The sequence below is a fragment of the Crinia signifera genome, chromosome 5 (genome assembly GCF_055691185.1).
Source record: "Crinia signifera chromosome 5, ASM5569118v1, whole genome shotgun sequence".
NCBI lineage: Eukaryota > Metazoa > Chordata > Amphibia > Anura > Myobatrachidae > Crinia > Crinia signifera.
The window spans coordinates 5,965,930-5,983,290 of record NC_139221.1 but is presented as its reverse complement, the minus strand read 5'-3'; the positions used below and the strand labels follow the sequence as shown (position 1 = coordinate 5,983,290).

Sequence of the window (17,361 nt, the reverse complement as noted above, 5' to 3'; positions counted from 1 at the left end):
GTGGGCACTCGCTCATTACTGCTGCAGAACTCCTTCCAGCGAGCCTGCCATGGTGTGGGTTCTGTGTGTGGGCACTCGCTCAGTACTGCTGCAGAACTCCTTCCAGCGAGCCTGCCATGGTGTGGGTTCTGTGTGTGGGCACTCGCTCATTACTGCTGCAGAACTCCTTCCAGCGAGCCTGCCATGGTGTGGGTTCTGTGTGTGGGCACTCGCTCAGTACTGCTGCAGAACTTCTTCCAGCGAGCCTGCCATGGTGTGGGTTCTGTGTGTGGGCACTCGCTCAGTACTGCTGCAGAACTCCTTCCAGCGAGCCTGCCATGGTGTGGGTTCTGTGTGTGGGCACTCACTCAGTACTGCTGCAGAACTCCTTCCAGCGAGCCTGCCATGGTGTGGGTTCTGTGTGTGTGGGCACTCGCTCAGTACTGCTGCAGAACTCCTTCCAGCGAGCCTGCCATGGTGTGGGTTCTGTGTGTGGGCACTCGCTCAGTACTGCTGCAGAACTCCTTCCAGCGAGCCTGCCATCGTGTGGGTTCTGTGTGTGGGCACTCGCTCAGTACTGCTGCAGAACTCCTTCCAGCGAGCCTGCCATGGTGTGGGTTCTGTGTGTGTGGGCACTCGCTCAGTACTGCTGCAGAACTCCTTCCAGCGAGACTGCCATGGTGTGGGTTCTGTGTGTGTGGGCACTCGCTCAGTACTGCTGCAGAACTCCTTCCAGTGAGACTGCCATGGTGTGGGTTCTGTGTGTGGGCACTCGCTCGGTACTGCTGCAGAACTCCTTCCAGCGAGCCTGCCATGGTGTGGGTTCTGTGTGTGTGGGCACTCGCTCAGTACTGCTGCAGAACTCCTTCCAGCGAGCCTGCCATGGTGTGGGTTCTGTGTGTGGGCACTCGCTCAGTACTGCTGCAGAACTCCTTCCAGCGAGCCTGCCATGGTGTGGGTTCTGTGTGTGTGGGCACTCGCTCACTACTGCTGCAGAACTCCTTCCAGCGAGCCTGCCATGGTGTGGGTTCTGTATGTGGGCACTCGCTCAGTACTGCTGCAGAACTCCTTCCAGCGAGACTGCCATGGTGTGGGTTCTGTGTGTGGGCACTCGCTCAGTACTGCTGCAGAACTCCTTCCAGCGAGCCTGCCATGGTGTGGGTTCTGTGTGTGTGGGCACTCGCTCAGTACTGCTGCAGAACTCCTTCCAGCGAGCCTGCCATGGTGTGGGTTCTGTGTGTGGGCACTCGCTCAGTACTGCTGCAGAACTCCTTCCAGCGAGCCTGCCATGGTGTGGGTTCTGTGTGTGGGCACTCGCTCAGTACTGCTGCAGAACTCCATCCAGCGAGCCTGCCATGGTGTGGGTTCTGTGTGTGGGCACTCGCTCAGTACTGCTGCAGAACTCCTTCCAGCGAGCCTGCCATGGTGTGGGTTCTGTGTGTGTGGGCACTCGCTCAGTACTGCTGCAGAACTCCTTCCAGCGAGCCTGCCATGGTGTGGGTTCTGTGTGTGGGCACTCACTCAGTACTGCTGCAGAACTCCTTCCAGCGAGCCTGCCATGGTGTGGGTTCTGTGTGTGTGGGCACTCGCTCAGTACTGCTGCAGAACTCCTTCCAGCGAGCCTGCCATGGTGTGGGTTCTGTGTGTGGGCACTCGCTCAGTACTGCTGCAGAACTCCTTCCAGCGAGCCTGCCATCGTGTGGGTTCTGTGTGTGGGCACTCGCTCAGTACTGCTGCAGAACTCCTTCCAGCGAGCCTGCCATGGTGTGGGTTCTGTGTGTGTGGGCACTCGCTCAGTACTGCTGCAGAACTCCTTCCAGCGAGACTGCCATGGTGTGGGTTCTGTGTGTGTGGGCACTCGCTCAGTACTGCTGCAGAACTCCTTCCAGTGAGACTGCCATGGTGTGGGTTCTGTGTGTGGGCACTCGCTCGGTACTGCTGCAGAACTCCTTCCAGCGAGCCTGCCATGGTGTGGGTTCTGTGTGTGTGGGCACTCGCTCAGTACTGCTGCAGAACTCCTTCCAGCGAGCCTGCCATGGTGTGGGTTCTGTGTGTGGGCACTCGCTCAGTACTGCTGCAGAACTCCTTCCAGCGAGCCTGCCATGGTGTGGGTTCTGTGTGTGTGGGCACTCGCTCACTACTGCTGCAGAACTCCTTCCAGCGAGCCTGCCATGGTGTGGGTTCTGTATGTGGGCACTCGCTCAGTACTGCTGCAGAACTCCTTCCAGCGAGACTGCCATGGTGTGGGTTCTGTGTGTGGGCACTCGCTCAGTACTGCTGCAGAACTCCTTCCAGCGAGCCTGCCATGGTGTGGGTTCTGTGTGTGTGGGCACTCGCTCAGTACTGCTGCAGAACTCCTTCCAGCGAGCCTGCCATGGTGTGGGTTCTGTGTGTGGGCACTCGCTCAGTACTGCTGCAGAACTCCTTCCAGCGAGCCTGCCATGGTGTGGGTTCTGTGTGTGGGCACTCGCTCAGTACTGCTGCAGAACTCCATCCAGCGAGCCTGCCATGGTGTGGGTTCTGTGTGTGGGCACTCGCTCAGTACTGCTGCAGAACTCCTTCCAGCGAGCCTGCCATGGTGTGGGTTCTGTGTGTGTGGGCACTCGCTCAGTACTGCTGCAGAACTCCTTCCAGCGAGCCTGCCATGGTGTGGGTTCTGTGTGTGGGCACTCGCTCAGTACTGCTGCAGAACTCCTTCCAGCGAGCCTGCCATGGTGTGGGTTCTGTGTGTGGGCACTCGCTCAGTACTGAACTCCTTCCAGCGAGCCTGCCATGGTGTGGGTTCTGTGTGTGTGGGCACTTGCTCAGTACTGCTGCAGAACTCCTTCCAGCGAGCCTGCCATGGTGTGGGTTCTGTGTGTGTGGGCACTTGCTCAGTACTGCTGCAGAACTCCTTCCAGTGAGCCTGCCATGGTGTGGGTTCTGTGTGTGGGCACTCGCTCAGTACTGCTGCAGAACTCCTTCCAGTGAGCCTGCCATGGTGTGGGTTCTGTGTGTGTGGGCACTCGCTCAGTACTGCTGCAGAACTCCTTCCAGCGAGCCTGCCATGGTGTGGGTTCTGTGTGTGTGGGCACTCGCTCAGTACTGCTGCAGAACTCCTTCCAGCGAGCCTGCCATGGTGTGGGTTCTGTGTGTGGGCACTCGCTCAGTACTACTGCAGAACTCCTTCCAGCGAGCCTGCCATGGTGTGGGTTCTGTGTGTGGGCACTCGCTCAGTACTGAACTCCTTCCAGTGAGACTGCCATGGTGTGGGTTCTGTGTGTGGGCACTCGCTCAGTACTGCTGCAGAACTCCTTCCAGCGAGCCTGCCATGGTGTGGGTTCTGTGTGTGTGGGCACTCGCTCAGTACTGCTGCAGAACTCCTTCCAGCGAGCCTGCCATGGTGTGGGTTCTGTGTGTGAGCACTCGCTCAGTACTGCTGCAGAACTCCTTCCAGTGAGACTGCCATGGTGTGGGTTCTGTGTGTGGGCACTCGCTCAGTACTGCTGCAGAACTCCTTCCAGCGAGACTGCCATGGTGTGGGTTCTGTATTTGGGCACTCGCTCAGTACTGCTGCAGAACTCCTTCCAGCGAGCCTGCCATGGTGTGGGTTCTGTGTGTGGGCACTCGCTCAGTACTGCTGCAGAACTCCTTCCAGCGAGCCTGCCATCGTGTGGGTTCTGTGTGTGGGCACTCGCTCAGTACTGCTGCAGAACTCCTTCCAGCGAGCCTGCCATGGTGTGGGTTCTGTGTGTGTGGGCACTCGCTCAGTACTGCTGCAGAACTCCTTCCAGCGAGACTGCCATGGTGTGGGTTCTGTGTGTGTGGGCACTCGCTCAGTACTGCTGCAGAACTCCTTCCAGTGAGACTGCCATGGTGTGGGTTCTGTGTGTGGGCACTCGCTCATTACTGCTGCAGAACTCCTTCCAGTGAGCCTGCCATGGTGTGGGTTCTGTGTGTGTGGGCACTCGCTCAGTACTGCTGCAGAACTCCTTCCAGTGAGACTGCCATGGTGTGGGTTCTGTGTGTGGGCACTCGCTCGGTACTGCTGCAGAACTCCTTCCAGCGAGCCTGCCATGGTGTGGGTTCTGTGTGTGGGCACTCGCTCATTACTGCTGCAGAACTCCTTCCAGTGAGCCTGCCATGGTGTGGGTTCTGTGTGTGGGCACTCGCTCATTACTGCTGCAGAACTCCTTCCAGTGAGCCTGCCATGGTGTGGGTTCTGTGTGTGGGCACTCGCTCAGTACTGCTGCAGAACTCCTTCCAGTGAGACTGCCATGGTGTGGGTTCTGTGTGTGGGCACTCGCTCAGTACTGAACTCCTTCCAGCGAGCCTGCCATGGTGTGGGTTCTGTGTGTGGGCACTCGCTCAGTACTGCTGCAGAACTCCTTCCAGCGAGCCTGCCATGGTGTGGGTTCTGTGTGTGGGCACTCGCTCAGTACTGCTGCAGAACTCCTTCCAGCGAGCCTGCCATGGTGTGGGTTCTGTGTGTGAGCACTCGCTCAGTACTGCTGCAGAACTCCTTCCAGCGAGCCTGCCATGGTGTGGGTTCTGTGTGTGGGCACTCGCTCAGTACTGCTGCAGAACTCCTTCCAGTGAGACTGCCATGGTGTGGGTTCTGTGTGTGTGTGGGCACTCGCTCAGTACTGCTGCAGAACTCCTTCCAGCGAGCCTGCCATGGTGTGGGTTCTGTGTGTGGGCACTCGCTCAGTACTGCTGCAGAACTCCTTCCAGCGAGACTGCCATGGTGTGGGTTCTGTGTGTGGGCACTCGCTCAGTACTGCTGCAGAACTCCTTCCAGCGAGACTGCCATGGTGGGCACTCGCTCAGTACCACTTCCCACCCCCAGCTCCTGGCTTGGTCCGATGTCCCACTGTATTCTGCATCCCTAATACATTATACCAAACACAGGCTGGTGCCACCACAGCTGCCCACTGTGCCCATCCCCCTGCAGGGGGGGCACCCTGCCATCGCTGGCACTGTGCTTGCCAATGGTTTCCATGGCTTTATAAACATGCATCACATAGGAGTTGCCCGCTCCCGGATGCCACCCACTACGTATTTGCTGGTGGCCCTGTTACATCAGACGCTGCCATGTGCGGCCTGGGTACAATGTGCCCTCTACATACATGTGTCTAATCACCATAGTGTCGGCACGGCCTTCCTGGTAACATAGGGTACTTGTGTGTAAGCTGCACAGCCGAGGGTGTGTGTGTGTGTGTGTGACACACCGCTCCCAGAACAAGGGGGCTGTCTGTGTGACCTGAGCCAGTGGCGGCTGGGTGTGTTCCTGCACTGCTGGCCCCAATTACACACTGGCTCCCTGCCACCTCTGGGCACTGATAGCACAGCACACGGCGGGCACATAGACCCTTCCCCTGCCAGGGGGCATTACCAACCCCCATGTTCCTGGAGAGAGACACAGGATCTAGTGTAGAGTCTTCTCCAACTGCGTACAGCCAGGTCAGTCAGCGTTACACAAACAGCAACACAACCCAGATTGGGCAAGGACAGGAAGGCGGTATACGGAGAGTGGTATGTGGCGGACGGAGGCGTACAGTCCTGTATACGGGGGGGGGGGGGGGGGTCTTACACTCTTATTTCATACCTAGAGAGAGGTGTGAGGCTGTGAGTGCCAGATTATGTCACAAGTACAGTGTGTGTGTCTCATTCTCTGACACTGATGCATTATGGGATTGCGCAACCTCTGTCCAGGAGAATCTGCGCCAGCTTTCTATGTAGAACGTCTTGTAGGCTATGTAGGCTCTCCGCAGTGCACCACACACAAGCAGAAAGTTACCTGTCATTTCTAGGGGGCGCTGTTCTATGGCAGCCTGAGCTGAGGGGACGGTTTCTAGGGTTACTGCTCTGATCACCTGGACATACAATGTTGCGCACGCGTATCGCCTTCTGCCTGTGCATTTATTGAACATTTACGCATTAGGGCCTTATCCTGTTTGGTTTGCAAAAGCAAACGTCTTCTTTAATGGGCAAAACCATGTGCACTGCAGGTGGGGCAGATGTAACATGTGCAGAGAGAGTTAGATTTGGGTGAGTTATTTTGTTTCCGTGCAGGGTAAATACTGGCTGCATTATTTTTACACTGCAATATAGATCTCAGTTTCAACACACCCCACTCAAATTTAACTCTCTCTGCACCTATAACATCTGCCCCACAGGCCCCAGATACATTGAAGTGAAATCCTCCTGTGCATTGTCCCCAATTGTCGTACAATTTCCTGTGTGTAACCTGGCCTTATAGGGTGTATATAGCGTGCAGCGCTGTATATATCCTGGCCTTATAGGGTGTATATAGTGTGCAGCGCTGTATATATCCTGGCCTTATAGGGTGTATATAGTGTGCAGCGCTGTATAGGGCGCACACACTATATACACCTGGCCTTATAGGGTGTATATAGCGTGCAGTGCTGTATATATCCTGGCCTTATAGGGTGTATATAGCGTACAGCGCTGCGTGTAACCTGGCCTTATAGGGTGTATATAGCATGCAGCGCTGTATACATCCTGGCCTTATAAGGTGTATATACCGTGCAGCGCTGTGTGTAACCTGGCCTTATAGGGTGTATATAGTGTGCAGCGCTGTATATATCCTGGCCTTATAGGGTGTATATAGTGTGCAGCGCTGTATATATCCTGGCCTTATAGGGTGTATATAGTGTGCAGCGCTGTATAGGGCGCACACTATATACACCTGGCCTTATAGGGTGTATATAGCGTGCAGTGCTGTATATATCCTGGCCTTATAGGGTGTATATAGCGTACAGCGCTGTATATATCCTGGCCTTATAGGGTATATATAGCATACCACGTCCTGTGTGAGGGGAACACGTCTGGTATCCTGCACCTGTAGCCAGCCCTGGGGGGGTTTCAGTGGGACCCTTGTAAATTAGGCTTCCAAGCATAAATATGAGGGGGGGGGGGGGGGTCACATCCACCCGGGGGATGATCCATGGGAGGGAAGTGAAACCAGCCGGCAGGTAAATTCTCTGTCATGTGTAATGTCATTTACATGTCAATGGATGAAAGGCCATCGTTACAGAGGTGTCAGTGTGTAGAGTGTGAGCTCTGTCTGCCAGGTCACCCAGCTGATTAACCCCCGCACAGCCGTAGCATGGGGACAGTTACAGGATATGTCCCAGTTACGTTGTGTAGAATTCTGTCACAGACCTGGGGGAGGCGGCCATATTGCGGCTGGCACAGGATGGATAGAAGGGTCTCTGTGCCATCCGTGGGTTAAAAAGAAAGATGTAAATCATTGGGCGGCCAGATATTTACATTGTGTATAGTATATACCACCGCCCAGCACTATATACCACCGCCCAGGATGCTGTATACCGGTCCCCTCTGATCTCCTCTCTCTCTGTCCTATGCAGGTGGTTCCAGGTGAGGGATGCCAGAGTGGGTTCACCAAGGATGGACGCTGCTGTACCATGTGCCTGCCGGGATTCGGGGTCTCTGTCCCCTGTGGAGATGCCGACACGGTGTGTGAACCCTGCAGAGACGGTGAGTACCCAGCGCTGATTTCTGCTCTCTCCTCTGTCTTGTGCCCAGGCTGGAAGGGCGGCAATAGGCCAACAACTATTGGTAACATACATTAGGTCGACACAAGCAGAAGATAAACATGGTAACAGTCAACACATGAAAAGGTCGACGTGTTTTTCGCAATTTTAACTTTTTGGACCTTATTCCCATCCTCGTGGGCTATGAGAAGGGTAAGTAAGCCGGGTACAGCAGCAGCAGAGGAGCGAGGCAGGGGGATGCCATACACCTATTGGGGGTCCATATCGGGTAAAAGTGACACCAAAAATTGAAAAACTCCTGTCGACCTTTTTCATGTTTTGCTTATTTCCATGACCACCTTTATTGCCATGGTGATATTGCGCATGTCAGCCACTTGGGGTTGACCTCATGATGCTCCCCTGTTGTGTAATCCCAAGACAGGAGGGTCACCCCCTCTACAACCCCCTCTACAACCCCTTACCCCCTTTACAACCCCCTACCCCCTCTACAACCCCCTTTACAACCCCTTACCCCCTTTACAACCCCTTACCCCCTCTACAACCCCCTACCCCCTCTACAACCCCTCTACAACCCTTTACCCCCTCTACAACCCCTTACCCCCTCTACAACCCCTTACCCCCTCTACAACCCCTTACCCCCTCTACAACCCCCAACCCCCTCTACAACCCCTTACCCCCTCTACAAACCCCCTACCCCTCTACAACCCCTTACCCCCTCTACAACCCCTTACCCCCTCTACAACCCCCAACCCCTTACCCCCTCTACAACCCCTTACCCCCTCTACAACCCCCTCTACAACCCCTTACCCCCTTTACAACCCCTTACCCCCTCTACAACCCCCTACCCCCTCTACAACCCCCTCTACAACCCCTTACCCCCTCTACAACCCCTTACCCCCTCTACAACCCCCTACCCCCCTCTACAACCCCCTACCCCCTCTACAACCCCCTACCCCCTCTACAACCCCTTACCCCCTCTACAAAACCCCCTACCCCCTCTACAACCCCTTACCCCCTCTACAACCCCCAACCCCTTACCCCCTCTACAACCCCCTACCCCCTCTACAACCCCCTCTACAACCCCTTACCCCCTCTACAACCCCTTACCCCCTCTACAACCCCCAACCCCCTTTACAACCCCCTACCCCCTCTACAACCCCTTACCCCCTCTACAACCCCTTACCCCCTCTACAACCCCTTACCCCCTCTACAACCCCCTACCCCCTCTACAACCCCCTACCCCCTCTACAACCCCTTACCCCCTCTACAACCCCCTACCCCCTCTACAACCCCCTCTACAACCCCTTACCCCCTCTACAACCCCTTACCCCCTCTACAACCCCCTACCCCCTCTACAACTTGTTATCAATGTTATGTTGGTGTTAGTAATTTCATATCTTCGTGCTAGTGGTTGTCATCCTATCCCTGGGTCAGATGTAAGCGATGGCCTATCCCTGGGTCTGATGTAAGCGATGGCCTATCCCTGGGTCTAATGTAAGCGATGGCCTATCCCTGGGTCTGATGTAAGCAATGGCCTATCCCTGAGTCGGTGGGGATGTTAGTGATGGCCTATCCCTGAGTCGGTGGGGATGTTAGTGATGGCCTATCCCTGAGTCTGTGGGAATGTTAGTGATGGCCTATCCCTGAGTCGGTGGGGATGTTAGTGATGGCCTATCCCTGAGTCGGTGGGGATGTTAGTGATGGCCTATAACTGGGTTTGATGTAAGCAATGGCCTATCCCTGTGCCGGTGGCAATGTTAGTAATGGCCTATTCATCTGTCTGATGTTAGCGATGGCCTATCCCTGTGCCGGTGGCAATGTTAGTAATGGCCTATTCATCTGTCTGATGTTAGCGATGGCCTATTCATGGGTCGGATGTTAGCGATGGCCTATCCTGGGTCGGTGGGGATGGTAGTGATGGCATATCCCTGGGTCGGTGGCGATGGTAGTGATGGCCTATCCCTGGGTGGGGTGGCGATGGTAGTGATGGCCTATCCCTGGGTGGGGTGGCGATGGTAGTGATGGCCTATCCCTGGGTGGGGTGGCGATGGTAGTGATGGCCTATCCCTGGGTGGGGTGGCGATGGTAGTGATGGCCTATCCCTGGGTGGGGTGGCGATGGTAGTGATGGCCTATCCCTGGGTGTGGTGGCGATGGTAGTGATGGCCTATCCCTGGGTGGGGTGGCGATGGTAGTGATGGCCTATCCCTGGGTGGGGTGGCGATGGTAGTGATGGCCTATCCCTGGGTGGGGTGGCGATGGTAGTGATGGCCTATCCCTGGGTGGGGTAGTGATGGCCTATCCCTGGGTGGGGTGGCGATGGTAGTGATGGCCTATCCCTGGGTGGGGTGGCGATGGTAGTGATGGCCTATCCCTGGGTGGGGTGGCGATGGTAGTGATGGCCTATCCCTTGGTGGGGTGGCGATGGTAGTGATGGCCTATCCCTGGGTGGGGTGGCGATGGTAGTGATGGCCTATCCCTGGGTCTGATGTTAGTGATGGCCTATCCCTGGGTCTGATGTTAGTGATGGCCTATCCCTGAGTGGGGTGGGGATGTTAGTGATGGCCTATCCCTGGGTCGGTGGGGATGTTAGTAATGGCCTATCCCTGGGTCTGATGTTAGTGATGACCTATCCCTGGGTCAGTGGCAATGTTAGTGATGGCCTATCCCTGGGTCTGATGTTAGTGATGGCCTATCCCTGAGTGGGGTGGGGATGTTAGTGATGGCCTATCCCTGGGTCAGTGGGGATGTTAGTAATGGCCTATCCCTGGGTCTGATGTTAGTGATGACCTATCCCTGGGTCAGTGGCAATGTTAGTGATGACCTATCCCTGGGTCAGTGGCAATGTTAGTGATGACCTATCCCTGGGTCAGTGGCGATGTTAGTGATTGCGTTACGGCCGGAGCAGAGGTGACTATACCCTGCATTTATTGTCTGGGCATAGATGTGTTTTGTAGAACATTTGTGTATCTGGCTGATCCCTTCCTGTTATTCCCACAGATTCCACCTTCTCTGCCATCCATAGCGCCACTGACCAGTGCCAACCTTGCTCCAGCTGCCGGGGTGCCATGCAGTCTGTGGAATCCGCCTGCACCAGCAAACAGGACACCACCTGCCGCTGTCCCGATGGGTATTACCTGCACTTAAAGAACGGCACGTGCCTTCCCTGCCAGGTATGCCCCAAAGGCTCTGGTGCCCAGGCGGCCTGCACCCGCACTGAGAACACAAAGTGTGAGGAGTGTCCCAAGGGGTTCTACTCGGAGGTGAAGAGCAGCGTGTCCCCCTGCCTGGCCTGCCGCGCCGAGTGCAATGAGAACGAGGTGAAAATCAAGAACTGCACCGCGCACCAAGATACCGTGTGCATGGGTGAGTGTCCGTTGGCTGCTACTATCCCAGCACAAACCCAAGAGCTTGCACTCTGATGATAGATGGGTATAACCTGTCCTCCGGTTCTCCTGATGCCTAATCTGGTCCTGTTCCGCTCTGTGCCCAGAGACGCGGTTGCCATTTTGGCATCTGGCACCGTAGCTCCTCAGGCTGTCCTTATTGTGGCTGTAGTCCCACATCTCTGTTGTTCCCATCTCCCAGCGGCAGCCATGGGGTTACCGTAGGGTGGGGGGCTGCAGCCAGGTGGGGGCGAGAAGTCTGCATTGTGCTCGGAGAGGAATTTAGGGGGCTAGTGACCCGGATTGTGATCCCGGTGGATGTGGAAGGTTCCAGCTGCAGCCTGGCGTCCAGTCCTCTGGTCGGGGGATAAGGCATTGCTCTATAGATCAGCAGGGGGGGCTCTCCTACGGTCCGGGATTTACTATGATATTCCGAAAGCGCTTTGAAGTGCAGCTTCTTGGCATCGGCGCGGCTCTGCCTGAGCGCTGAGATAATGGAGATTTTCCAGACGCTGCTCTCCGTGGGTCTCTCCGTTTGTCTGATTTCTTAATCCCGTCCTTTATAATCTTCTCTGGGCTCATTCTTCCCTGTCACACAGGCGTTTTATACCATCAATAGGATCTAGCGCTATTCTGCCCGCAGCTAAAGTGCCCCGGTGTCCGTATAATCCCTGCTTTTGTGTAAGGTGTTTAATTGTATTATAAATGGGTTTATTTAATGACAGATCTCTGAAAACCATAGGAATCTCTGGAAGATGGAGCAGCCTTTATTGCTTCATTCATGCAGCGCTAATTTGTGTCACTTCCCGGGAAATCTGCAGAAGATTATAACTAAAATGTATCCGTGTAGCGTTCTGCGGCCATTATCTGTCCCTGTGTGTAACCGTGCTGCGCTGCATGCAGAAGCAGGCTGTATTCACCCTGCATGCACATAATGCAATACGGTGGTGATACTGCGGGCCAGCCACAGATCCGTCGGCAGCAAGCGGGCTACAATATGTAGGAATTGGATTGTTTCCAGGCACCAGGGAATATTTGCCTTTTTTTTTCTCTTTTATCATTTAACATTTTATTGGGCAATATTCTTCCAATCTTATCTACAATCTGAGCCGGCAAACAGTCCCATGGCCTCAGAGATAAGAGTCGCATAACTGTCTGATCTCCTGGGCTGCCAGTGTTCCCATGAGATGACTTCAGCATGACACACCACAGACAGCGTTATATTATACCAGAGAGAGCGGCGTCAGGCCTGTACCACAGACAGCGTTATATTATACCAGAGAGAGCGGCGTCAGGCCTGTACCACAGACAGCGTTATATTATACCAGAGAGAGCGGCGTCAGGCCTGTACCACAGACAGCGTTATATTATACCAGACAGAGCGGCGTCAGGCCTGTACCACAGACAGTGTTATATTATACCAGAGAGAGCGGCGTCAGGCCTGTACCACAGACAGCGTTATATTATACCAGAGAGAGCGGCGTCAGGCCTGTACCACAGACAGCGTTATATTATACCAGAGAGAGCGGCGTCAGGCCTGTACCACAGACAGCGTTATATTATACCAGAGAGAGCGGCGTCAGGCCTGTACCACAGACAGTGTTATATTATGCCAGAGAGAGCGGCGTCAGGCCTGTACCACAGACAGCGTTATATTATACCAGAGAGAGCGGCGTCAGGCCTGTACCACAGACAGTGTTATATTATACCACAGACATTGTTATATTATACCAGAGAGAGCGGTGTCAGGCCTGTACCACAGACAGTGTTATATTATACAAGAGAGAGTGGTGTCAGGCCTGTACCACAGACAGTGTTATATTATACCACAGACATTGTTATATTATACCAGAGAGAGCGGTGTCAGGCCTGTACCACAGACAGTGTTATATTATACCAGAGAGAGCGGCGTCAGGCCTGTACCACAGACAGTGTTATATTATACCACAGACATTGTTATATTATACCAGAGAGAGCGGGGTCAGGCCTGTACCACAGACAGTGTTATATTATACCAGAGAGAGCGGCGTCAGGCCTGTACCACAGACAGTGTTATATTATACCAGAGAGAGCGGCGTCAGGCCTGTACCACAGACAGTGTTATATTATACCAGAGAGAGCGGCATCAGGCCTGTACCACAGACAGTGTTATATTATACCAGAGAGAGCGGCGTCAGGCCTGTACCACAGACAGCGTTATATTATACCAGAGAGAGCGGCGTCAGGCCTGTACCACAGACAGTGTTATATTATACCAGAGAGAGCGGCGTCAGGCCTGTACCACAGACAGCGTTATATTATACCAGAGAGAGCGGCGTCAGGCCTGTACCACAGACAGCGTTATATTATACCAGAGAGAGCGGCGTCAGGCCTGTACCACAGACAGCGTTATATTATACCAGAGAGAGCGGCGTCAGGCCTGTACCACAGACAGCGTTATATTATACCAGAGAGAGCGGCGTCAGGCCTGTACCACAGACAGCGTTATATTATACCAGAGAGAGCGGCGTCAGGCCTGTACCACAGACAGTGTTATATTATACCAGAGAGAGCGGCGTCAGGCCTGTACCACAGACAGTGTTATATTATACCAGAGAGAGCGGAGTCAGGCCTGTACCACAGACAGCGTTATATTATACCAGAGAGAGCGGCGTCAGGCCTGTACCACAGACAGTGTTATATTATACCACAGACATTGTTATATTATACCAGAGAGAGCGGTGTCAGGCCTGTACCACAGACAGTGTTTAATTATACCAGAGAGAGCGGCGTCAGGCCTGTACCACAGACAGTGTTATATTATACCAGAGAGAGTCGCGTCAGGCCTGTACCACAGACAGTGTTATATTATACCAGAGAGAGCGGCGTCAGGCCTGTACCACAGACAGCGTTATATTATACCAGAGAGAGCGGCGTCAGGCCTGTACCACAGACAGCGTTATATTATACCAGAGAGAGCGGTGTCAGGCCTGTACCACAGACGGCGTTATATTCTACCAGAGAGAGCGGCGTCAGGCCTGTACCACAGACGTGTTATATTATACCAGAGAGAGCGGCGTCAGGCCTGTACCACAGACAGTGTTATATTATACCAATTAGAGCGGCGTCAGGCCTGTACCACAGACAGCGTTATATTATACCAGAGAGAGCGGCGTCAGGCCTGTACCACAGACAGCGTTATATTATACCAGAGAGAGCGGCGTCAGGCCTGTACCACAGACAGCGTTATATTATACCAGAGAGAGCGGCGTCAGGCCTGTACCACAGACAGTGTTATATTATACAAGAGAGAGCGGCGTCAGGCCTGTAACACAGACAGTGTTATATTATACCAGAGAGAGCGGCGTCAGGCCTGTACCACAGACAGTGTTATATTCTACCAGAGAGAGCGGCGTCAGGCCTGTACCACAGACGGTGTTATATTATACCAGAGAGAGCGGCGTCAGGCCTGTACCACAGACAGTGTTATATTCTACCAGAGAGAGCGGCGTCAGGCCTGTACCACAGACAGCGTTATATTATACCAGAGAGAGCGGCGTCAGGCCTGTACCACAGACAGTGTTATATTATACCAGAGAGAGCGTTGTCAGGCCTGTACCACAGACAGTGTTCTATTATACCACAGACATTGTTATATTATACCAGAGAGAGCGGCGTCGGGCCTGTACCACAGACAGTGTTATATTATACCAGAGAGAGCGGCGTCAGGCCTGTACCACAGACGGTGTTATATTATACCAGAGAGAGCGGCGTCAGGCCTGTATCACAGACAGTGTTATATTATACCACAGACATTGTTATATTATACCAGAGAGAGCGGCGTCAGGCCTGTACCACAGACAGTGTTATATTATACCAGAGAGAGCGGCGTCAGGCCTGTACCACAGACAGTGTTATATTATACCAGAGAGAGCGGTGTCAGGCCTGTATCACAGACAGTGTTATATTATACCACAGACATTGTTATATTATACCAGAGAGAGCGGTGTCAGGCCTGTACCACAGACAGTGTTTAATTATACCAGAGAGAGCGGCGTCAGGCCTGTACCACAGACAGTGTTATATTATACCAGAGAGCGGCGTCAGGCCTGTACCACAGACAGTGTTATATTCTACCAGAGAGAGCGGCGTCAGGCCTGTACCACAGACAGCGTTATATTATACCAGAGAGAGCGGCGTCAGGCCTGTACCACAGACAGTGTTATATTATACCAGAGAGAGCGGCGTCAGGCCTGTACCACAGACAGCATTATATTATACCAGAGAGAGCGGCGTCAGGCCTGTACCACAGACAGTGTTATATTATACCAGAGAGAGCGTTGTCAGGCCTGTACCACAGACAGTGTTCTATTATACCACAGACATTGTTATATTATACCAGAGAGAGCGGTGTCGGGCCTGTACCACAGACAGTGTTATATTATACCAGAGAGAGCGGCGTCAGGCCTGTACCACATACGGTGTTATATTATACCAGAGAGAGCGGCGTCAGGCCTGTACCACAGACGGTGTTATATTATACCAGAGAGAGCGGCGTCAGGCCTGTACCACAGGCAGTGTTATATTATACCAGAGAGAGCGGCGTCAGGCCTGTACCACAGACAGTGTTATATTATACCAGAGAGAGCGTTGTCAGGCCTGTACCACAGACAGTGTTATATTATACCACAGACATTGTTATATTATACCAGAGAGAGCGGCGTCAGGCCTGTACCACAGACAGTGTTATATTATACCAGAGAGAGCGGCGTCAGGCCTGTACCACAGACAGTGTTATATTATACCAGAGAGTGCAGCGTCAGGCCTGTACCACAGACGGTGTTATATTATAACAGAGAGAGCGGCGTCAGGCCTGTACCACAGACGGTGTTATATTATACCAGAGAGAGCGGCGTCAGGCCTGTACCACAGGCAGTGTTATATTCTACCAGAGAGAGCGGCGTCAGGCCTGTACCACAGACAGCGTGATATTATACCAGAGAGAGCGGCGTCAGGCCTGTACCACAGACAGTGTTATATTATACCAGAGAGAGCGGTGTCAGGCCTGTACCACAGACGGTGTTATATTATACCAGAGAGAGCGGCGTCAGGCCTGTACCACAGACGGTGTTATATTCTACCAGAGAGAGCGGCGTCAGGCCTGTACCACAGACAGCGTTATATTATACCAGAGAGAGCGGCGTCAGGCCTGTACCACAGACAGTGTTATATTATACCAGAGAGAGCGGTGTCAGGCCTGTACCACAGACGGTGTTATATTATACCAGAGAGAGCGGCGTCAGGCCTGTACCACAGACGGTGTTATATTATACCAGAGAGAGCGGCGTCAGGCCTGTACCACAGACGGTGTTATATTATACCAGAGAGAGCGGCGTCAGGCCTGTACCAAAGACGGTGTTATATTGTACCAGAGAGAGCGGCGTCAGGCCTGTACCACAGACGGTGTTATATTATACCAGAGAGAGCGGCGTCAGGCCTGTACCACAGACGGCGTTATATTATACCAGAGAGAGCGGCGTCAGGCCTGTACCACAGACAGCGTTATATTATACCAGAGAGAGCGGCGTCAGGCCTGTACCACAGACAGCGTTATATTATACCAGAGAGAGCGGCGTCAGGCCTGTACCACAGACAGTGTTATATTATACCAGAGAGAGCGGTGTCAGGCCTGTACCACAGACAGTGTTATATTATACCACAGACATTGTTATATTATACCAGAGAGAGCGGAGTCAGGCCTGTACCACAGACAGCGTTATATTATACCAGAGAGAGCGGCGTCAGGCCTGTACCACAGACAGCGTTATATTATACCAGAGAGAGCGGCGTCAGGCCTGTACCACAGGCAGTGTTATATTATACCAGAGAGAGCGGTGTCAGGCCTGTACCCCAGACAACGTTATATTATACCAGAGAGAGCGGCGTCAGGCCTGTACCACAGACAGTGTTATATTATACCAGAGAGAGCGGCGTCAGGCCTGTACCACAGACAGTGTTATATTATACAAGAGAGAGTGGTGTCAGGCCTGTACCACAGACAGTGTTATATTATACAAGAGAGAGCGGCGTCAGGCCTGTACCACAGACAGTGTTATATTATACCAGAGAGAGCGGCGTCAGGCCTGTACCACAGACAGTGTTATAATATACCACAGACAGTGTTATATTATACCAGAGAGAGCGGTGTCAGACCTGTACCACAGACAGTGTTATATTATACAAGAGAGAGCGGCGTCAGGCCTGTACCACAGACAGTGTTATATTATACCAGAGAGAGCGGCATCAGGCCTGTACCACAGATAGCATTATATTATACCAGAGAGAGCGGTGTCAGGCCTGTACCACAGACAGTGTTATATTATACCAGAGAAAGCGGTGTCAGGCCTGTACCACAGACAGTGTTATATTATACAACAGACATTGTTATTTTATACCAGAGAGAGCGGTGTCAGACCTGTACCACAGACAGTGTTATAT

The 17,361-nt window shown here is 53.5% G+C and overlaps 1 protein-coding gene across 2 annotated transcripts in view; it reads left to right on the top strand.

Moving 5' to 3' along the window:
- LOC146079887 (tumor necrosis factor receptor superfamily member 16-like) overlaps window positions 1-17,361 on the top strand; it is a 41,143-nt gene that overhangs the window by 14,672 nt on the left and 9,110 nt on the right. For both annotated transcript variants that reach the window (XM_083186571.1, XM_083186572.1), the window contains exons 2-3: window positions 7,353-7,482; window positions 10,499-10,864. In XM_083186571.1, coding sequence (XP_083042697.1) covers window positions 7,353-7,482; window positions 10,499-10,864 — 496 coding nt within the window. The remainder of the gene's footprint in view (window positions 1-7,352; window positions 7,483-10,498; window positions 10,865-17,361) is intronic.